This window comes from Sinocyclocheilus grahami, unplaced genomic scaffold (genome assembly GCF_001515645.1).
Source record: "Sinocyclocheilus grahami isolate Dianchi unplaced genomic scaffold, SAMN03320097.WGS_v1.1 scaffold114.1, whole genome shotgun sequence".
In the NCBI taxonomy this organism is placed as follows: Eukaryota; Metazoa; Chordata; class Actinopteri; order Cypriniformes; family Cyprinidae; genus Sinocyclocheilus; species Sinocyclocheilus grahami.
In genome coordinates this window covers 875,307-889,356 of record NW_015505293.1, presented here as the reverse complement: position 1 = coordinate 889,356, position 14,050 = coordinate 875,307, and the positions used below count along the sequence as shown (strand labels likewise).

Below are 14,050 nucleotides of genomic sequence, written 5' to 3'. Positions count from 1 at the left end.
TCTGAGCCTCATTAAACGTCTGAAAATACACCTACAAGCCACTTGTGTGTTCTTCTGTGCCATCTCTGTAGCACAAATGTATTTCTTAAATACTGATTTCATTTGATTGGTAACTTATTCTACTTCTTATTCTACTTGTTTTTATTCTGTTGTCTTAATTAGAAATGTTAAAAAGCTTATAAATATATTTTTTTGATTTTGACATAAAAGATGACATACTTTTAATAAAGTTAGAAAAATGCCATTACAAAGGTAAAAACTAAATTCCCTATAAATCAGTTTGAGTCAAATATCACCTCGTAATGGGAAGGTTAATTTTTTTTATCAGAATTTTTTATTACTGATTAGAAGGTGCTCCTAAATTTGTGACCGTGCTCCTACATTTTTTAAATTAGGAGCACAAGCGCTCCTAAAAAGAAAAGTATCCGTAGAGCCCTGCATTTGGAACACAGCGAATGCCATCTTCCAATTCCATTTATATTATATTTATAAATAAATAAATACATAGTAGGAAATGTCATGTCCTTTATTGAAAAGTGTATTGTATTTTCTCCTCAGGTGCTGATGGCCATTCTCAGGCTGGGGTTTGTCTCGGTTTATCTGTCTGCTCCTATGCTTGATGGGTTTGCCACTGGGGCATCCTGCACTATCCTCACTGTCCAGGCAAAGTACCTGGTTGGCCTTAAGATCCCTCGACACCAAGGCTACGGCACAGTGGTGGTCACTTGGATCAACATCTTCAAGAACATCCACAAAACCAACTTCTGTGACTTAATAACAAGTGCCATCTGCATCATAGTGCTGCTTGCAGGAAAAGAGATCCAGGATCGCTATAAGGACCGTTTGAAGATCCCACTACCCACAGAACTGGTCGTAGTGGCAGTTGCCACAGTAGTTTCCCACTTTGCTGATCTAAACGGACAGTTTAGCTCCAGTATCTCAGGTGCCATTCCAACTGGTTTCATTCCGCCAAAGGTGCCCAGTGTTGAACTGATGCCCCGAGTAGCATATGATGCCATTCCTTTAGCAGTCATCAGTTTTGCTTTTACCGTTTCTCTGTCTGAGATGTTTGCTAAAAAGAATGGTTACACAGTTAGGCCCAACCAAGAAATGATAGCAATTGGGTTTTGCAATATAATTCCTTCATTTTTCCATTCTTTCACTTCAAGTGCCGCCCTTGCAAAAACTATGGTGAAAGACTCAACAGGTTGCCAGACTCAGGTCTCCAGTGTAGTGAGTGCCTTAGTGGTTCTTCTGGTCCTTCTTTTCTTTGCACCATTTTTCTATGCCCTGCAGAAATGTGTTCTCGCCTGCATCATCATCGTCAGTCTGCGGGGCGCCCTGCGCAAATTTCTAGACGTCCCTAAGCAATGGCGTGAAAGCAAGATTGAGGCAATTGTCTGGTTGGTGAGCATGAGCTCAACTGCTTTAATTAGCGTGGAGATTGGACTGCTGATTGGTATTGTCTTCTCTATGATCTGTGTGGTGGTCCAGACTCAGAATCCTAAGGTTTCGTTACTGGGACAAATTGAACAAACCAACGACTATGAGGACATGGAAGAGTATGATAATCTTTCACCTGTTCCAAAGGTGAAGATCTTTCGTTTTCAAGCGCCTCTTTTCTACGCCAACCAAGACTTCTTTTTAAAATCTTTATATAAAGCAACTGATCTTGAGCCATTCCTTGAAATAACCCGCAGAAGAAAACTGGAGAAAAAAGCTAGAGAAAAGGCTGCGAAGAAGACAGATAGAGTAGATGAAACAAATGGAGATGTAAGTGTAAGCTTGATTTCACAACACATTGATTTTCATACTATCATCTTAGATTGCTCCTGCATCTCCATAATAGACACAGTGGGAGTGAGCACCTTCAAAATGGTTTTAAAAGACTATAAAGAAGTTGGCGTGAATGTAATTCTAGCTTGCTGCAACACACCAGTAATAGATTCTTTAAGGAGAGGCTCTTTCTTTGGGGCTGGTGACAAAGACATGGAACAACTGTCATTTCATACCATCCACAGTGCTGTTTGTTTTGCTACTCATACGACACAACTGGTTAATGACTCGTCTGTGTAATGTATCCACAAATGGGCCTTAAGAGCTGGAAAACATATTTTCTATTAAAACACATGAAACATGATATTCAGCTCTTAGAAATGATAAATGTTGAATATGTTCATAAAATTAACAAGATAGCACAAAAAAATTCCACTCCTGTTTGAATCAGAACTGAATATGAACATTTTGAATGCTACTGTACAAACTCAGGGGTTGTTGTTATACACACTGGAAGACAAAATTGCATTTATGTCTCATATTAAGTTTTTTATATTTATCAAAAACAACTAGAAAATCGAACAAATATCAACATAACTACTTTGTTATGGAGGATATTTCGCTCCGGGGCGCGTAGTGGCGCAATAGTCGTGATGCTATATGAGTCGCTTTTCATTGCGTCCAGTGAAGAAGACAAGAAGACGTCAGTTGCGATTCAAATCTTACCGCTCGTAACGTTAGCTGCAGAGCGAGGCGACTGCTATTTCTTGTCATACTTCATATTTTATTTAGTTTATCGACGGAGTTGTGCGTTAGTACGTAACAACGATGTCTTGTCGCAGAAGGTAAGTGTGTATAAGTCGAGAATGCCAAACTAGCGCTAGGTTAAATTGTATTATGGCCGTGTCTCATTATCTTATGTAACGTTATATCGTGGCTGGTAATGCAAAACACACGCTAGTTACATACGTTACCCCTTTTTGGTTATGATGCGAGTTTTACGGACGCTGTAGTAATTTTAAATAACTAACTAACGTAAATAACTAAAGTCTTGCTGATCTGTTTTGTTGTCATGAGCCTTATTTAGGCGTTAAGGGGCGTTTAAGCCAATGTTAAAGGGATAGTTCAGCCAAAAAATTAATATAATAATAATAATAATATATTCTATCATCATTTACTCACCCTTATGTTGCTTTAAAACCGTTTGACATTCTTCTCTTGAACTTAAAAAGTGATGTGTCTTAGTCACCATTCACTTACATTGTATGCCAAAAAGATGCCGTGAAAGTGAATGGAGACTGATGCTGTCAGTCCAAACACCACAAGATCCATCAGTATTCATTTAATCTAATTTATTTCCTTATGTTTTCATGAGCAGTGAAGCTCTGGCGTTCTCTCTGGTGACTGAGATCAATCATTCCATGGCCAGGCTTGTGGACATATGGGACAGTATTGGCATCATGGAGGAGCAGAGGGTAGAACGAATGCAAACTGTGAAAAAGCATATAGATGTAAGTAATGCCTTTGCATGCGTCACATCGCTCACCAATTTCTGATTGATGCTTACTCTGAATTAAACATGTTTTATAGGAGCTTTTGCATTCAATGATTATGGAGGAAGAGGCCTTAAGGCATCGCATTAGAACCGATGTCATTACCTTCCAGAAACAATTGGATACACTGTGCTTGGAACTGGGACTGGAACCATACAAAGTAAGAGAAGACCTGTGAAGTATTGCCTTTTAGTAATTGGGCATTATAAACTATTGATGCTTGTCTGAAATTTGTCTACATTTTTTTTTATGTTTTTCTAAGAATTTTAACCCTAATTATGGAAAGCTCCCGTTTTTCTGATCGTTATCCTGCAATCTTTTATAGTTGGAGCAAGACCTTACAGTCCTCCAGATGGAGAAGAACCTGCGGTGCCATGTTGAATCTCTTCTAAAGGAGAAGAATGAACGTTTAAGAGAGCTGAGTGATTTGAAGAAGCAGGACGAGGATTTGTGTGTAACTTTGTGCTCTACGCCATATTACATCCCATCGGGAAGTGTGCCTTCTCGAACCCAGCTGCAGGAACTCCAGGAACATGTTGAGAAACTCATCAAAGAAAAAGTATCTATCCCTTTTCTTTTTGGAACTGTTCTGATCACTCATGAGTTTCTGTCCTGGATGCTTTTGTGATTTAAGCTCTGTTTGTAGGTGAGCAGGGAGAAGGTGTTCTCTGGGCTCAGGGAGGACATCAGGAGCCTGATGGGGGAGATGGGACATGAACCAGAGAGCAGTCTGGAACGGGAGTCCATCTGCCCTGACACTGATATTTTTCTGCTCACGCATGATAATATCAAAGCCTTGAAACTGCTGCTCAGCCAGGTGCTGCTTTTTTTTCCCCTTCAAAAAACAAAGCATATATATATATATATAATTTTTTTTTTGCATGGATACGATGGCTTCTAAAAACATTGCATGAACTAGCAGTGCCATCTAGTGGCTGTATAAGAACAAGATTAGCATCTTAACCATGGTCCAAAATTAAATCGCACCAAATGTGAATAGAAATTGGCTATACAAGTATAAATGGATAGAAGTATATAAAAAAATAAAAACTTGCCAGCTGGCTGATAACCATTATTATTATTATTATCATCATTATTGTACTCATAATTAATATTTATACCACACAGCTTGCAATGAAAAAGGAATCCTTGATTTCCGCCCGAGACAAACTCAAAGAGCGAGCTACGAGCCTGTGGAATCGTCTGAGTTGTCCTGAGCCGGAAAGCGAGGCGTTCCGAGAGGCTGCCATGAGCACTCTCTCTGATGATATCAGACGGGTGAGAGCTTTTGCATGTAACCCACAGGATGTCCTATCAGGGATCTTAACTCTCCTTGTGGTTTACCAACGAGTGCTAATGGAGTGAATTTCCTCTTGCAGTGGCAGGGCTATGTGGAACATCTGGAGGAGCTGCAGATGGCTCAGCTGGAGGAGGTGGTTGATAAGGTCCGACAGGAGCTTGTGGTTCTGTGGGACAAATGCTTGCTTGGGCCAGAACAGAGAGAGCCGTTCAATGTTCACTTCTGTGATGGTAAGTTGCCTGAACCTTGATATTCAAACTTAAAGGCAGTCAGGTAACTTCATAATATTAAATTCATTTCAATTCTCAGCAAAAACCGATGTGTGATTTAAAGGTATAGTTCACCCAAAAATTAAAACTTACTCGCCCTCAGACCATCCAAGATCAGGGTGTCCACGGGTCCTTAAAAAGTCTTAAAATGTCTTAAAAAATGTTTTCCTAATATAAGGCCTTAAAATGTCTTAAATAACGTTTTCCTAATATAAGGCCTTAAAAAGTCTTAAAATGTCTTAAATTTGGATTCAATGGGTCTTAAATATTTTTGGTCACATTACCGCTAAAATATTGGACAGACCGTAGATTTTTTTTCTTCCCCGCGGTAAGTTACTGCGTCATCATACAGAATTGCAGTAAGTTAGCATAATACAGAATACAAGGTCGCGCTGAGGCTCACTATGTTTGTCTCTTTGTGAAAGTCTACATAACAAATTAGCGTAACAGTACACAAACTCGGAAGAAACACACTATGGTAAAAATTCTGAATGTTTAGTTTATTCATAATATGATATAGTTAAGTAACACCATGACAAGTGAGCTATTTTGCTCAATATTCTCACGACGCAAAAAAAACATTCAAAACACCTACAGCGTGCACGCATTACGTGAAGTCTAGTGCACGTGCGCATTTACAGTGCGCGCTTTCACTGCATGATTCAGTCTATTAAAATACATTCAGAATGATCACAAATTCAAGACATGGGGGGGCAGAAAATGTGTATATTTATACCACTTCATATAGTTAATCAATTTCACATGGAAGAGTGCCTTTTTTTCTCCAAAAATTACCATATACAAATGTAATAATTTTTTTTACAACAGTTCAATAAACTAGATATTTTATTAAGAGACTTACGTTTTAGACACCATATTGCCTGTTTTTGCACTATTTTGCCAACAAAAATAATTCCAAACAAAGCCACAGCGTTGTTTTGCGTCTTTGAGCAACATGACGGTAATTCGTTCCTGAATGAATCAACCGTTTAAATGATTCGGTTCAATCGCAATGACTCGCTTATTAACAGTGACTTGCTGCCACCTACTGGCGGTTTTAATTTCACATTTAAAGTATCTTTTCATTTTTTAAATAATTTCAAATATCAGTCTTAAATTTTTTTGTTTAATATATCAAATTATTTATGCATTTGTAACTGCAGGTTAAATGCATTAAACGGTGTGTAAATATTTCTAAATGCCTTATGTCTGGATTGCAAAGATGAATTTTGTTGATACTGATTTCATTTGATTGGTAACTGCCCAAATGTCTTATTATTCTTATTCACTGATTAAATGTAAGAGTTTTACTCAAAAGATAATGCACACTTATAGAAAATATGGCTTTATAAAGGTAAAATGCCCATAATAGTTAAAAATCTATTTAAACTTATTGGAAAAGATTAATTTCTATCTGACCACCACTAGGCATGGGCCGGTATGAGATTTTGACGGTATGATAACTTTAAGCAAAAATATCATGGTGTCACGGTATTGTTGTTACAACTCTAAAATGTGTCTCTGAGACCACTCTAAAAACTGAACACAATATATTTTGAGCAACATGCAGAATATTTGGAACAGTAGTATTTGTTTATTTTTTCTTTGATTTGTTTCTGAAATGTGGGCTGTCCTGCAGCTTTTGATGTGGATGGTTTATTTGCTGCTAGAGCTACTGCTGCCCTAAAAAGAAGAAAAATAAAGACTGACATCTTTATTTAACCTAAATCTGTAATTACACAGTTATTTAATTTTAGTTATATAATTCATATACATATAATTTCATATAATTTATTTATATAATTTCATATGCATAATTTGATTTAATAATAACCCAATTTGAAGCAAAAACAGAATGTTCTGACTAGGGCCTGGCCGATATGTTTTTTTTTTGGCCGATACCGATATTAGGGTGTTTAAAAAAGGCCGATGCCGATATTCTTTGTGTATATTATAGTACAGTACCAGTCAAAAGTTTGGACACTTTCCCATTTGTGTGTCCAAACATTTTACTGGTACTATATATAGAATACAGTATATACATAAACAGAATATATATACATAAACACATTTTTTGCAATGATCACTCAAATGTGGTGATCAAACACTTATAATGGTGACAGAGATATGTAAGGGCATTTAACAATTTAACAAACTTTACTATCCAAAATGAGTCTGACATCAGTGCACTGAACAGTAAAGTTGAAGTTTATTCAACTTTAATTCAATTCAATTCCATTCAACTTTATTCTGTTGAAGTTTTTCACTTCGGAACATTCATTCACGGATTTGCGTTACTGTCTTCACACACACACAGACGAAACTTACTAGAGAAGTGTGACATGATATAATATAGGGGAGCGCGATGCACAAACGGGGGGGTTAGTTGTAACGCACGTGGTTTGAATATTTATTTTACCAAATTAAAATATTGGCTTAATTATTATTTCAAGACATGTAAAGCATTTTTGCTCGTTTATGTGGGCCGTCCCAAGCATGGTTGCAATGTGTTCATTGTCAAACTCCAAAATCAGATTATTTTTAATAAAAAAAAAACGCCATTATTTTATTAAAAAAAATATATATATATTTATTTATATTATTATTTTTATTTAATTAACAAAATATTTTAGTTTGTCTTGTATATTTTTTTTCATTCGATCAGATAAGATTTTAAGCTGTCATATGGTCAAGTTACAACGTGCCCCTCAGATGTTACAATGTGTTCCACCTACAGGGCATGTTGTCACATTTCACTTCCATTTTTTGAGGGTAAATAAAGAAAAACTTATACACTGTAATTATGAAACAAAGCGACATATTTGTACTAGACAAGTGTAAAATTACTGTGGATAAAAAAATATATATTCTGAACCCCATGTGGATTTACACAAACTGAGAAAGTCAAAAAGTGTTACTTTGTGCCCTGCTCTCCCCTACCTCTGTAAATAAATACAATATAAATTCACATCTCGCGCACTTTAATGCCCTTTGAATGTAACGTGTACGTTCCCTTGTAACTGGAATCATGGCGGAATTTCATGTGAAGTCCACTTACGGTCGAATAAGACAACGCATGAATGCTGCCTGAACAAGAGACCTCCTTACTGAAGGGAAAGTGTTGACTGGTGTCACTCTCTCGCGAACGTGCCGGCGGATCTCCACCAAATTCGGGGGATCCCTTCAGCTCGAAGAGCCCTCTCGAACGCCACCCTCCGCACGTCGGTAGCCCCCCGGATCGCTAGATCGGTCGGCGCCGGACCGCAAATTTAACCATCCGTAACTCCCGAACCCAGGGGGCTATCGACACGGGGGTGGTCATTTGAAAGAGGGCCTCTAGATTCGCGTTTGAGAGGGTTCCTCGAGCTGAAGGGATCCCCCAAATTTGGTGCGGAATTGCCGCGCCGTTACGGAGATATGGCCGTTCAAAGTTTCAATGGTTTTCCATCGAATTAAGCTTTAACGCGTTTCATCCAGGTCGCCAGTAGCAAACAATGGACAAACTAAGTAATTACACAATTTCAAGCATTTTATCTGCATTATATGTTCTGTAAAAATATGTTCATATCGGCTGCATATTCGCCGATACCGATATATCGGCAACAGGCTCATATCGGCAAAACGATATATCGGTCGGGCTCTAGTTCTGACTAGCTTTGTGAAATTATATTACATGCCTGAACGAAACAAACAGCGAAGCTCCGAATGGGACGCAGATTCACTGATACAGTGTTTCCTTGGTTATCGCAGTAAACGAAGCAGAGCTGCGCTGAAACACTGCTTTAATGTGAATTATACGAGATGAAAAGAAAATACCATCTAAACATTTCTGAAGACAGTCAGTTCCCCTCAGAAACTCATTCATATAAACCCCCAAATCAATATTTAGGATTTTCTTCCAATAGTTCGTGCATCATGAACAGTGAGTGATCTGCCTGCTACAGTATTTTTGTCTGTGTGTCCGTCTTCAGCGTCTCTGGCCTGTGTTAACGGGCGTTTACAGACTTCATATTTTCACATAAATTACATTTGAAAAATGATATGCATTGCAACGCAGTTTGTGCAAGTCCAGAACAGAGATCGGCTGCAATAAAACAATAAACGGCCGGTTGCAGATCGCTTAAGTTCCAGAGGAAGCTCCTTCGGCCGTCATACACACACGTGACTGACCGCTCGCTCGCACCAACAGGAGGGGGAGGGGGCGTGTTACTCTCTAACGCTGCACTCAACCGGAGGGATTCCTACACTTTCAGTCTTTGAGGATACATGAAAAACCATGCATACCGCAGGAATGGTATAACGGAAAATATTAGCGGTTTTGAAACTGTGAAATTTTCAAATCGTGGTATACCTTGAAACCGGTAATCGGCCCATGCCTAATATGAAAAACTTTAGGAGTCAGCTGTCCACGAAAGTCCTTAAGATGCCAACATGATAACGCACTCAATCAGTTGAATGAATGACTCAATGACTCACTCATTAAAGGGGTCATATGATGCTACTAAAAATAATATTATTTTGTGTATTTAGTGTAATAAAATGTGTTTATGCGGTTTAAGGTAAAAAAAACCACATTATTTTCCACATACTGTACATTATTGTTTCTCCTCTATGCCCCGCCTTTCTGAAACGCGTCGATTTTTACAAAGCTCATCGTTCTAAAAAAGCGAGGTGTGCTCTGATTGGCCAGCTATCCAGTGCGTTGTGATTGGCCGAATGTCTCAAGCGTGTGACGGAAAGGATGCCATCTCCCAGCAGCTGCTCTGCTCGTGCACATCCCATCATCGGTTCTCTTTTAGCAGTTCAGTCAATGTACTGTTAGGAGTAACTGAATAACTCTGGATATTGGTTTATTTCGCGTCAGAGGGAGTGTCAGGCACGTTTATAAACCGTTTCAAACGATTGAGTTAGATTTGGTGAACTGGTTCGACCGGTTCACTAAGAAGATCCGGTTAAATAGAACAATTCGTTCGTGATCCGGACATCACTAGACGAGACAAAACCAATAAAACCCATTACAAACGAGGCATTTGTTGCATCCAGTGGGGACATAATTACTGATTATAATGACTTATACGGTCTTTTTACGCATTGTTGCGTATCGCTCTGCGTAAACACAAAACCATGTCTGCATTTGTGATTGGAGAAACAACAAGCCTACTCTACACTGCTCAAAACTCGCGTTTGAATCGTCATTGGCAAATTATTTAAATATAAAAAACTTACTTACAGGCTGAGAGTCAGAAGCGCCAGACTGTCCTTGCAAAGTTGGAACTGCCCAACGTTATAGAAACAACCTTTGTGCCACAGACGCATTAGGCTACTGGTTCAGGAAACAGTCCTCATTCTCCATAAAATGTGCACCACACATCTGAATATTTGGGTTAAACTGTTCTGGAACAGTGTTGTAAATACAACTTAGCCACTGATTTCTATTTGTGTCCTCTTTTGGAAGACCAAACAAAGTAGTTTCGCTTTCACAACGAAACACACAGCATCTCCACAACATGGCAGCGGCGGCAACAGCGAGAATAAAAGTTATGCCGCCTTTCTTTGCGTGAACATTTGGGCGGCGTTATGAAAATCTTCCCACATAGTGACGTAGACATGTGGGGGTGTGTTAGAATGAGCCGTTTTAGGTAGGCGTGGTTGACTCTTAACTTCTATAAAGAATATCTTTATAAATATTGGATTTGAGACTCTTATTTTTGCAACTTTACAGATCTTTTTTATGCACCAAGAGCTTGGAAAAATTTTAATCGCGTCATATGACTCCTTTAAGTTACTAACCGCCACCTACTGGTAGTTTAGTTGAGAAGTATGTTGAAAAGTATTCATTTTCTAAACATAGCCTATCTACTTATTCAGTCGAGTCTGCTTCTGTTTATTTGTAGTCACAGTACATCACATTTAGAAAGAATGATCATTTCTATATTTTTATAAAAGTTCCTGAACAAAAACCATTATTATATTTTTATGACATACACTGAGCTAAACTCTCGAGACGAGACTTATGACAGATAAAATGTTACTAAATAAATAAACGATTGTGATCAAGCGGTCGTATTTACCATGTTTACTATGGTAACGTTGATGGTGAGCGTGCATAGTCTTTTGCATCACTTATAAATATTTCTGCCTTGTATGGTGATTATAATCCACATCGGATCAAGTTATTTCAAACACTCGCTGCTGTCTGAAAGTGAGTTTTGAACTAAAATTATTTGAAAAGTCTTTAATGCTGGTATTAGCTGTTAACTTTCTGAAATGATTCGCGGCGCTGACGCTCTCCAGACTCGAGAAACTCCGCCTTTCTTAATAACCACTCCTCTAGCCCCAGCTGGCCCGCTTTGGCCCAAGGTTTTCGTCGGGCCAAAAAACCTGGGCCGTGGGCCCCGAGGAAGCACCGATCAAGCCCCGGAAGTGACAGTGGAAATGCAGCTGGCCCTGGCACGCACTAGCACGCCCGCTTTTGGCCTGACAGTGGAAATGTGGCTATTACTACCTAATAACAATCATTATTTATGTTTTCTTTGTGCACTAGAAATATTCTCGTAGCTTCACAAACTTAAGGTTGAACCACTGATGTCAGATGGACTTTTTTAACAATGCCCTTACTACCTTTCTGGGCCTTGAATGTGTCAGTTGCGTTGCTGTCTATGGAAGGGTCAGAGAGCTCTCGGATTTCATCACAAATATCTTAATTTGTGTTCCGAAGAGAAACAAAGGTCTTACAGGTTTGGAACGACATGGGGAGCTAACACAAGCTGTGGTTGTAATGTCAGTTTGCCTTTGTATGTCTACACAAACAGCTGGAAGAGGAGTTAAGAAGCCTTGTGGAAGTTTGGGAAAAGAATCAGGGCAGTGACAAGAAACCGCTTCCAGTGAGCTACTCGGCCTTTACCGTAAGCCCAATCACTCTGCATTAGACCACTTCCCCGGATGTTTATTAACTCCAAATGGAGCATCTGTGATAAGGAGGATGCTCATTTGTGACCACTAATTCCCCTGAGAGAGATCATTAACATTTTAAGGCCCACACATAATAATGATTCAGTGTTCAGTTAGTAAAGATGTGTTAACATGTTTTATCTGGTTTTCCATTACAGAGCGAGCTCTCCAAGAAAGCCAACACTGATGCTTTTCTCAATTCCACCGTTAAAGACATGCTTTGATTGGACTGCCAACATTTGATACTTTTTTTTATTATTTATTTTTTATGAGGTTTAGGTCACAAATAATAATGTCAGGATTGAGACTGTACAGGATATAACTATTTTCAGGTGTTTGTCTTATTTACCTTTGACCAATGCAGTGACTTTCCAGACAAATTTTTAAAAAATCACAATTATATATATTTTTATCTTGCTTTATTTTGTCACTGTTTATTTGCCTAGTCAGATTCTGTATATATTAGCTCATAAAAGGTCAGTCATTTGCTTGTTAATATACAGCACTTTTAATAAAATGCTTTTTATACATTTCAAAGTTGGCTTTTTTTATTTTTATTTTTTAAGACTGCACAGTTATTTAAATAAATATCTCTACCCTGAATTACTAGAAATGGTGTATGTACACTACTGCTCAAAAGTTTGGGTTTTAATTCAGCTAGGTTGCATTAAAATTGACCAAAAGGGAGAATAGAGATGTCTATATCAAATAAATGCTGTTCTTTTGAACTTTCTATTCATCAAAGAATCTTTTAAATGTATTGCTGTTTCCACAAAATTCAGTACAACTGCTTTCAACATTGATAATATTAATTATAAATGTTAAATGAGCATCAAATCAGCATATTAGAATGATTTCTGAAGGATCATGTGACACTGAAGACTGGAGTGATGGCTCGTAAAAAATTTAGCTTTGCCATCACAGAAATACATTTTAAAATGTAATATAGAAAACAGCTGTTTTAAATAGGAATACTATTTCACAATAGAACTGTTTTTACTATATTTTTGATAAATGTCTTTGTGGTCATGAGAGTAAAACATTTTTACTGACCCCAAACTTTTGAACAGTAGTGTGTATTATGAGCGAATACTTCAGAGTTCGTGGCATTATTATTTTTTGTCAAGTTGATTGTCTCTGGCAGAGTATAAAACATCTGTTGTGTGGCCTCATGCTGGAATAGCTGCTTTAAAACTTCACGTTTGAAATCATCTTCACATTTGTTTCGCAAATGGATAGTAAATTTAGATCTTTGATGGCACTCGATGCCTCGACATGTAATTGGCTCATTTGGGCAAAACAATGTAATGGCCTGATCAAGCTAATGCTTTCAAGGCCGTATGAAGCATTACACAATTAAAATATTTCAGCATTTAGTTGTCTCCTAGGAACCTCCATCGAGCTGTCTGGAGCACAATGGAAAGAACAATGGCACGTCAATCAAACAGCAGCTTTTATTTAATGGAAGAGCCGAACACATGCGGTACGGAGTAACAATGTAATTTTTATATAGTTTTATGAAACTTTGACAACAGAGTTTTTAGATTCATCATCCAGGTACACTGTACATTAAATTACGTTTGATTACAGTGATACAATAAAAGTACAAATGTCACACAGTGACAAGCCACTGCTTCTTTTCACAGAAGTCAAAACTGTACATGTACAACAAATACGTTGATTAATAAAGAGGGAGTATTAACTCCTTAGTCTGAAAATGAGCATTTTGAGGTTCAATGGATGCAAGAATAACCGCATGCTTAAATGACAAGCTGTTTGCACCTGTCTGCTAAGCTGTATAGATTTATCATTGTTAGCCTTTACAGCTGAAGCAGAAATGTTCCTTCTAACTTGAAAGATGAGAACAACTACACAAATGAGAAGCAGTAAGTTGACATCCCATACAGCTTGAAAAATGTTCAAGGGGACGAAGAAAGATCTCTTTGAATAAATAGTTCGCCCAGACGTTAAAATTTGCTGAATATTTACTCACCCTCAGACTACATGCTGAATATGAGTTTGTTTGTTTCTTCCGAACAAATTTTGAGAAATTCTGCATTATTTCACTTGCTCACCAATGGATCCTCTGCAGTGAATGGGTGCCGTCAGAGTCCAAACAGCTGATAAAAACACAATAATCCATAAGAAATCCACACGACTCCAGTCCATCGATTAACAGCTTGTAAAGTGAAAAGCTGCAT

At 38.1% G+C, this 14,050-nt stretch overlaps 2 protein-coding genes across 2 annotated transcripts in view; both read left to right on the top strand.

Annotated features, from left to right (window-relative positions):
- slc26a1 (solute carrier family 26 member 1) overlaps positions 1 to 2,391 on the top strand; it is a 6,912-nt gene extending 4,521 nt beyond the window's left edge. The window contains exon 4 of the mRNA XM_016277628.1: positions 559 to 2,391. Coding sequence (XP_016133114.1) covers positions 559 to 2,076 — 1,518 coding nt within the window. The 3' untranslated portion in view covers positions 2,077 to 2,391. The remainder of the gene's footprint in view (positions 1 to 558) is intronic.
- Positions 2,392 to 2,476: 85 nt separating this feature from the next.
- On the top strand, positions 2,477 to 12,347 carry LOC107589273 (protein regulator of cytokinesis 1-like). The gene is made up of 10 exons (XM_016277670.1): positions 2,477 to 2,621; positions 3,155 to 3,287; positions 3,367 to 3,489; positions 3,655 to 3,888; positions 3,976 to 4,146; positions 4,458 to 4,607; positions 4,709 to 4,859; positions 11,233 to 11,381; positions 11,711 to 11,803; positions 12,008 to 12,347. The coding sequence occupies exons 1-10, from the start codon at positions 2,605 to 2,607 to the stop codon at positions 12,071 to 12,073; spliced, it is 1,287 nt and encodes a 428-aa protein (XP_016133156.1). The 5' UTR covers positions 2,477 to 2,604; the 3' UTR covers positions 12,074 to 12,347.
- Positions 12,348 to 14,050: the final 1,703 nt, after the last annotated feature.

What these genes read in the sequence shown, in the direction of transcription:
- LOC107589273 (XM_016277670.1), top strand. An exon ending in CTGTGAAAAAGCATATAGAT is followed by an intron (nt 3,288 to 3,366) that starts GTAAGTAATGCC and finishes CATGTTTTATAG; the next exon opens with GAGCTTTTGCATTCAATGAT. An exon ending in CGCCCGCTTTTGGCCTGACA is followed by an intron (nt 11,382 to 11,710) that starts GTGGAAATGTGG and finishes CTACACAAACAG; the next exon opens with CTGGAAGAGGAGTTAAGAAG.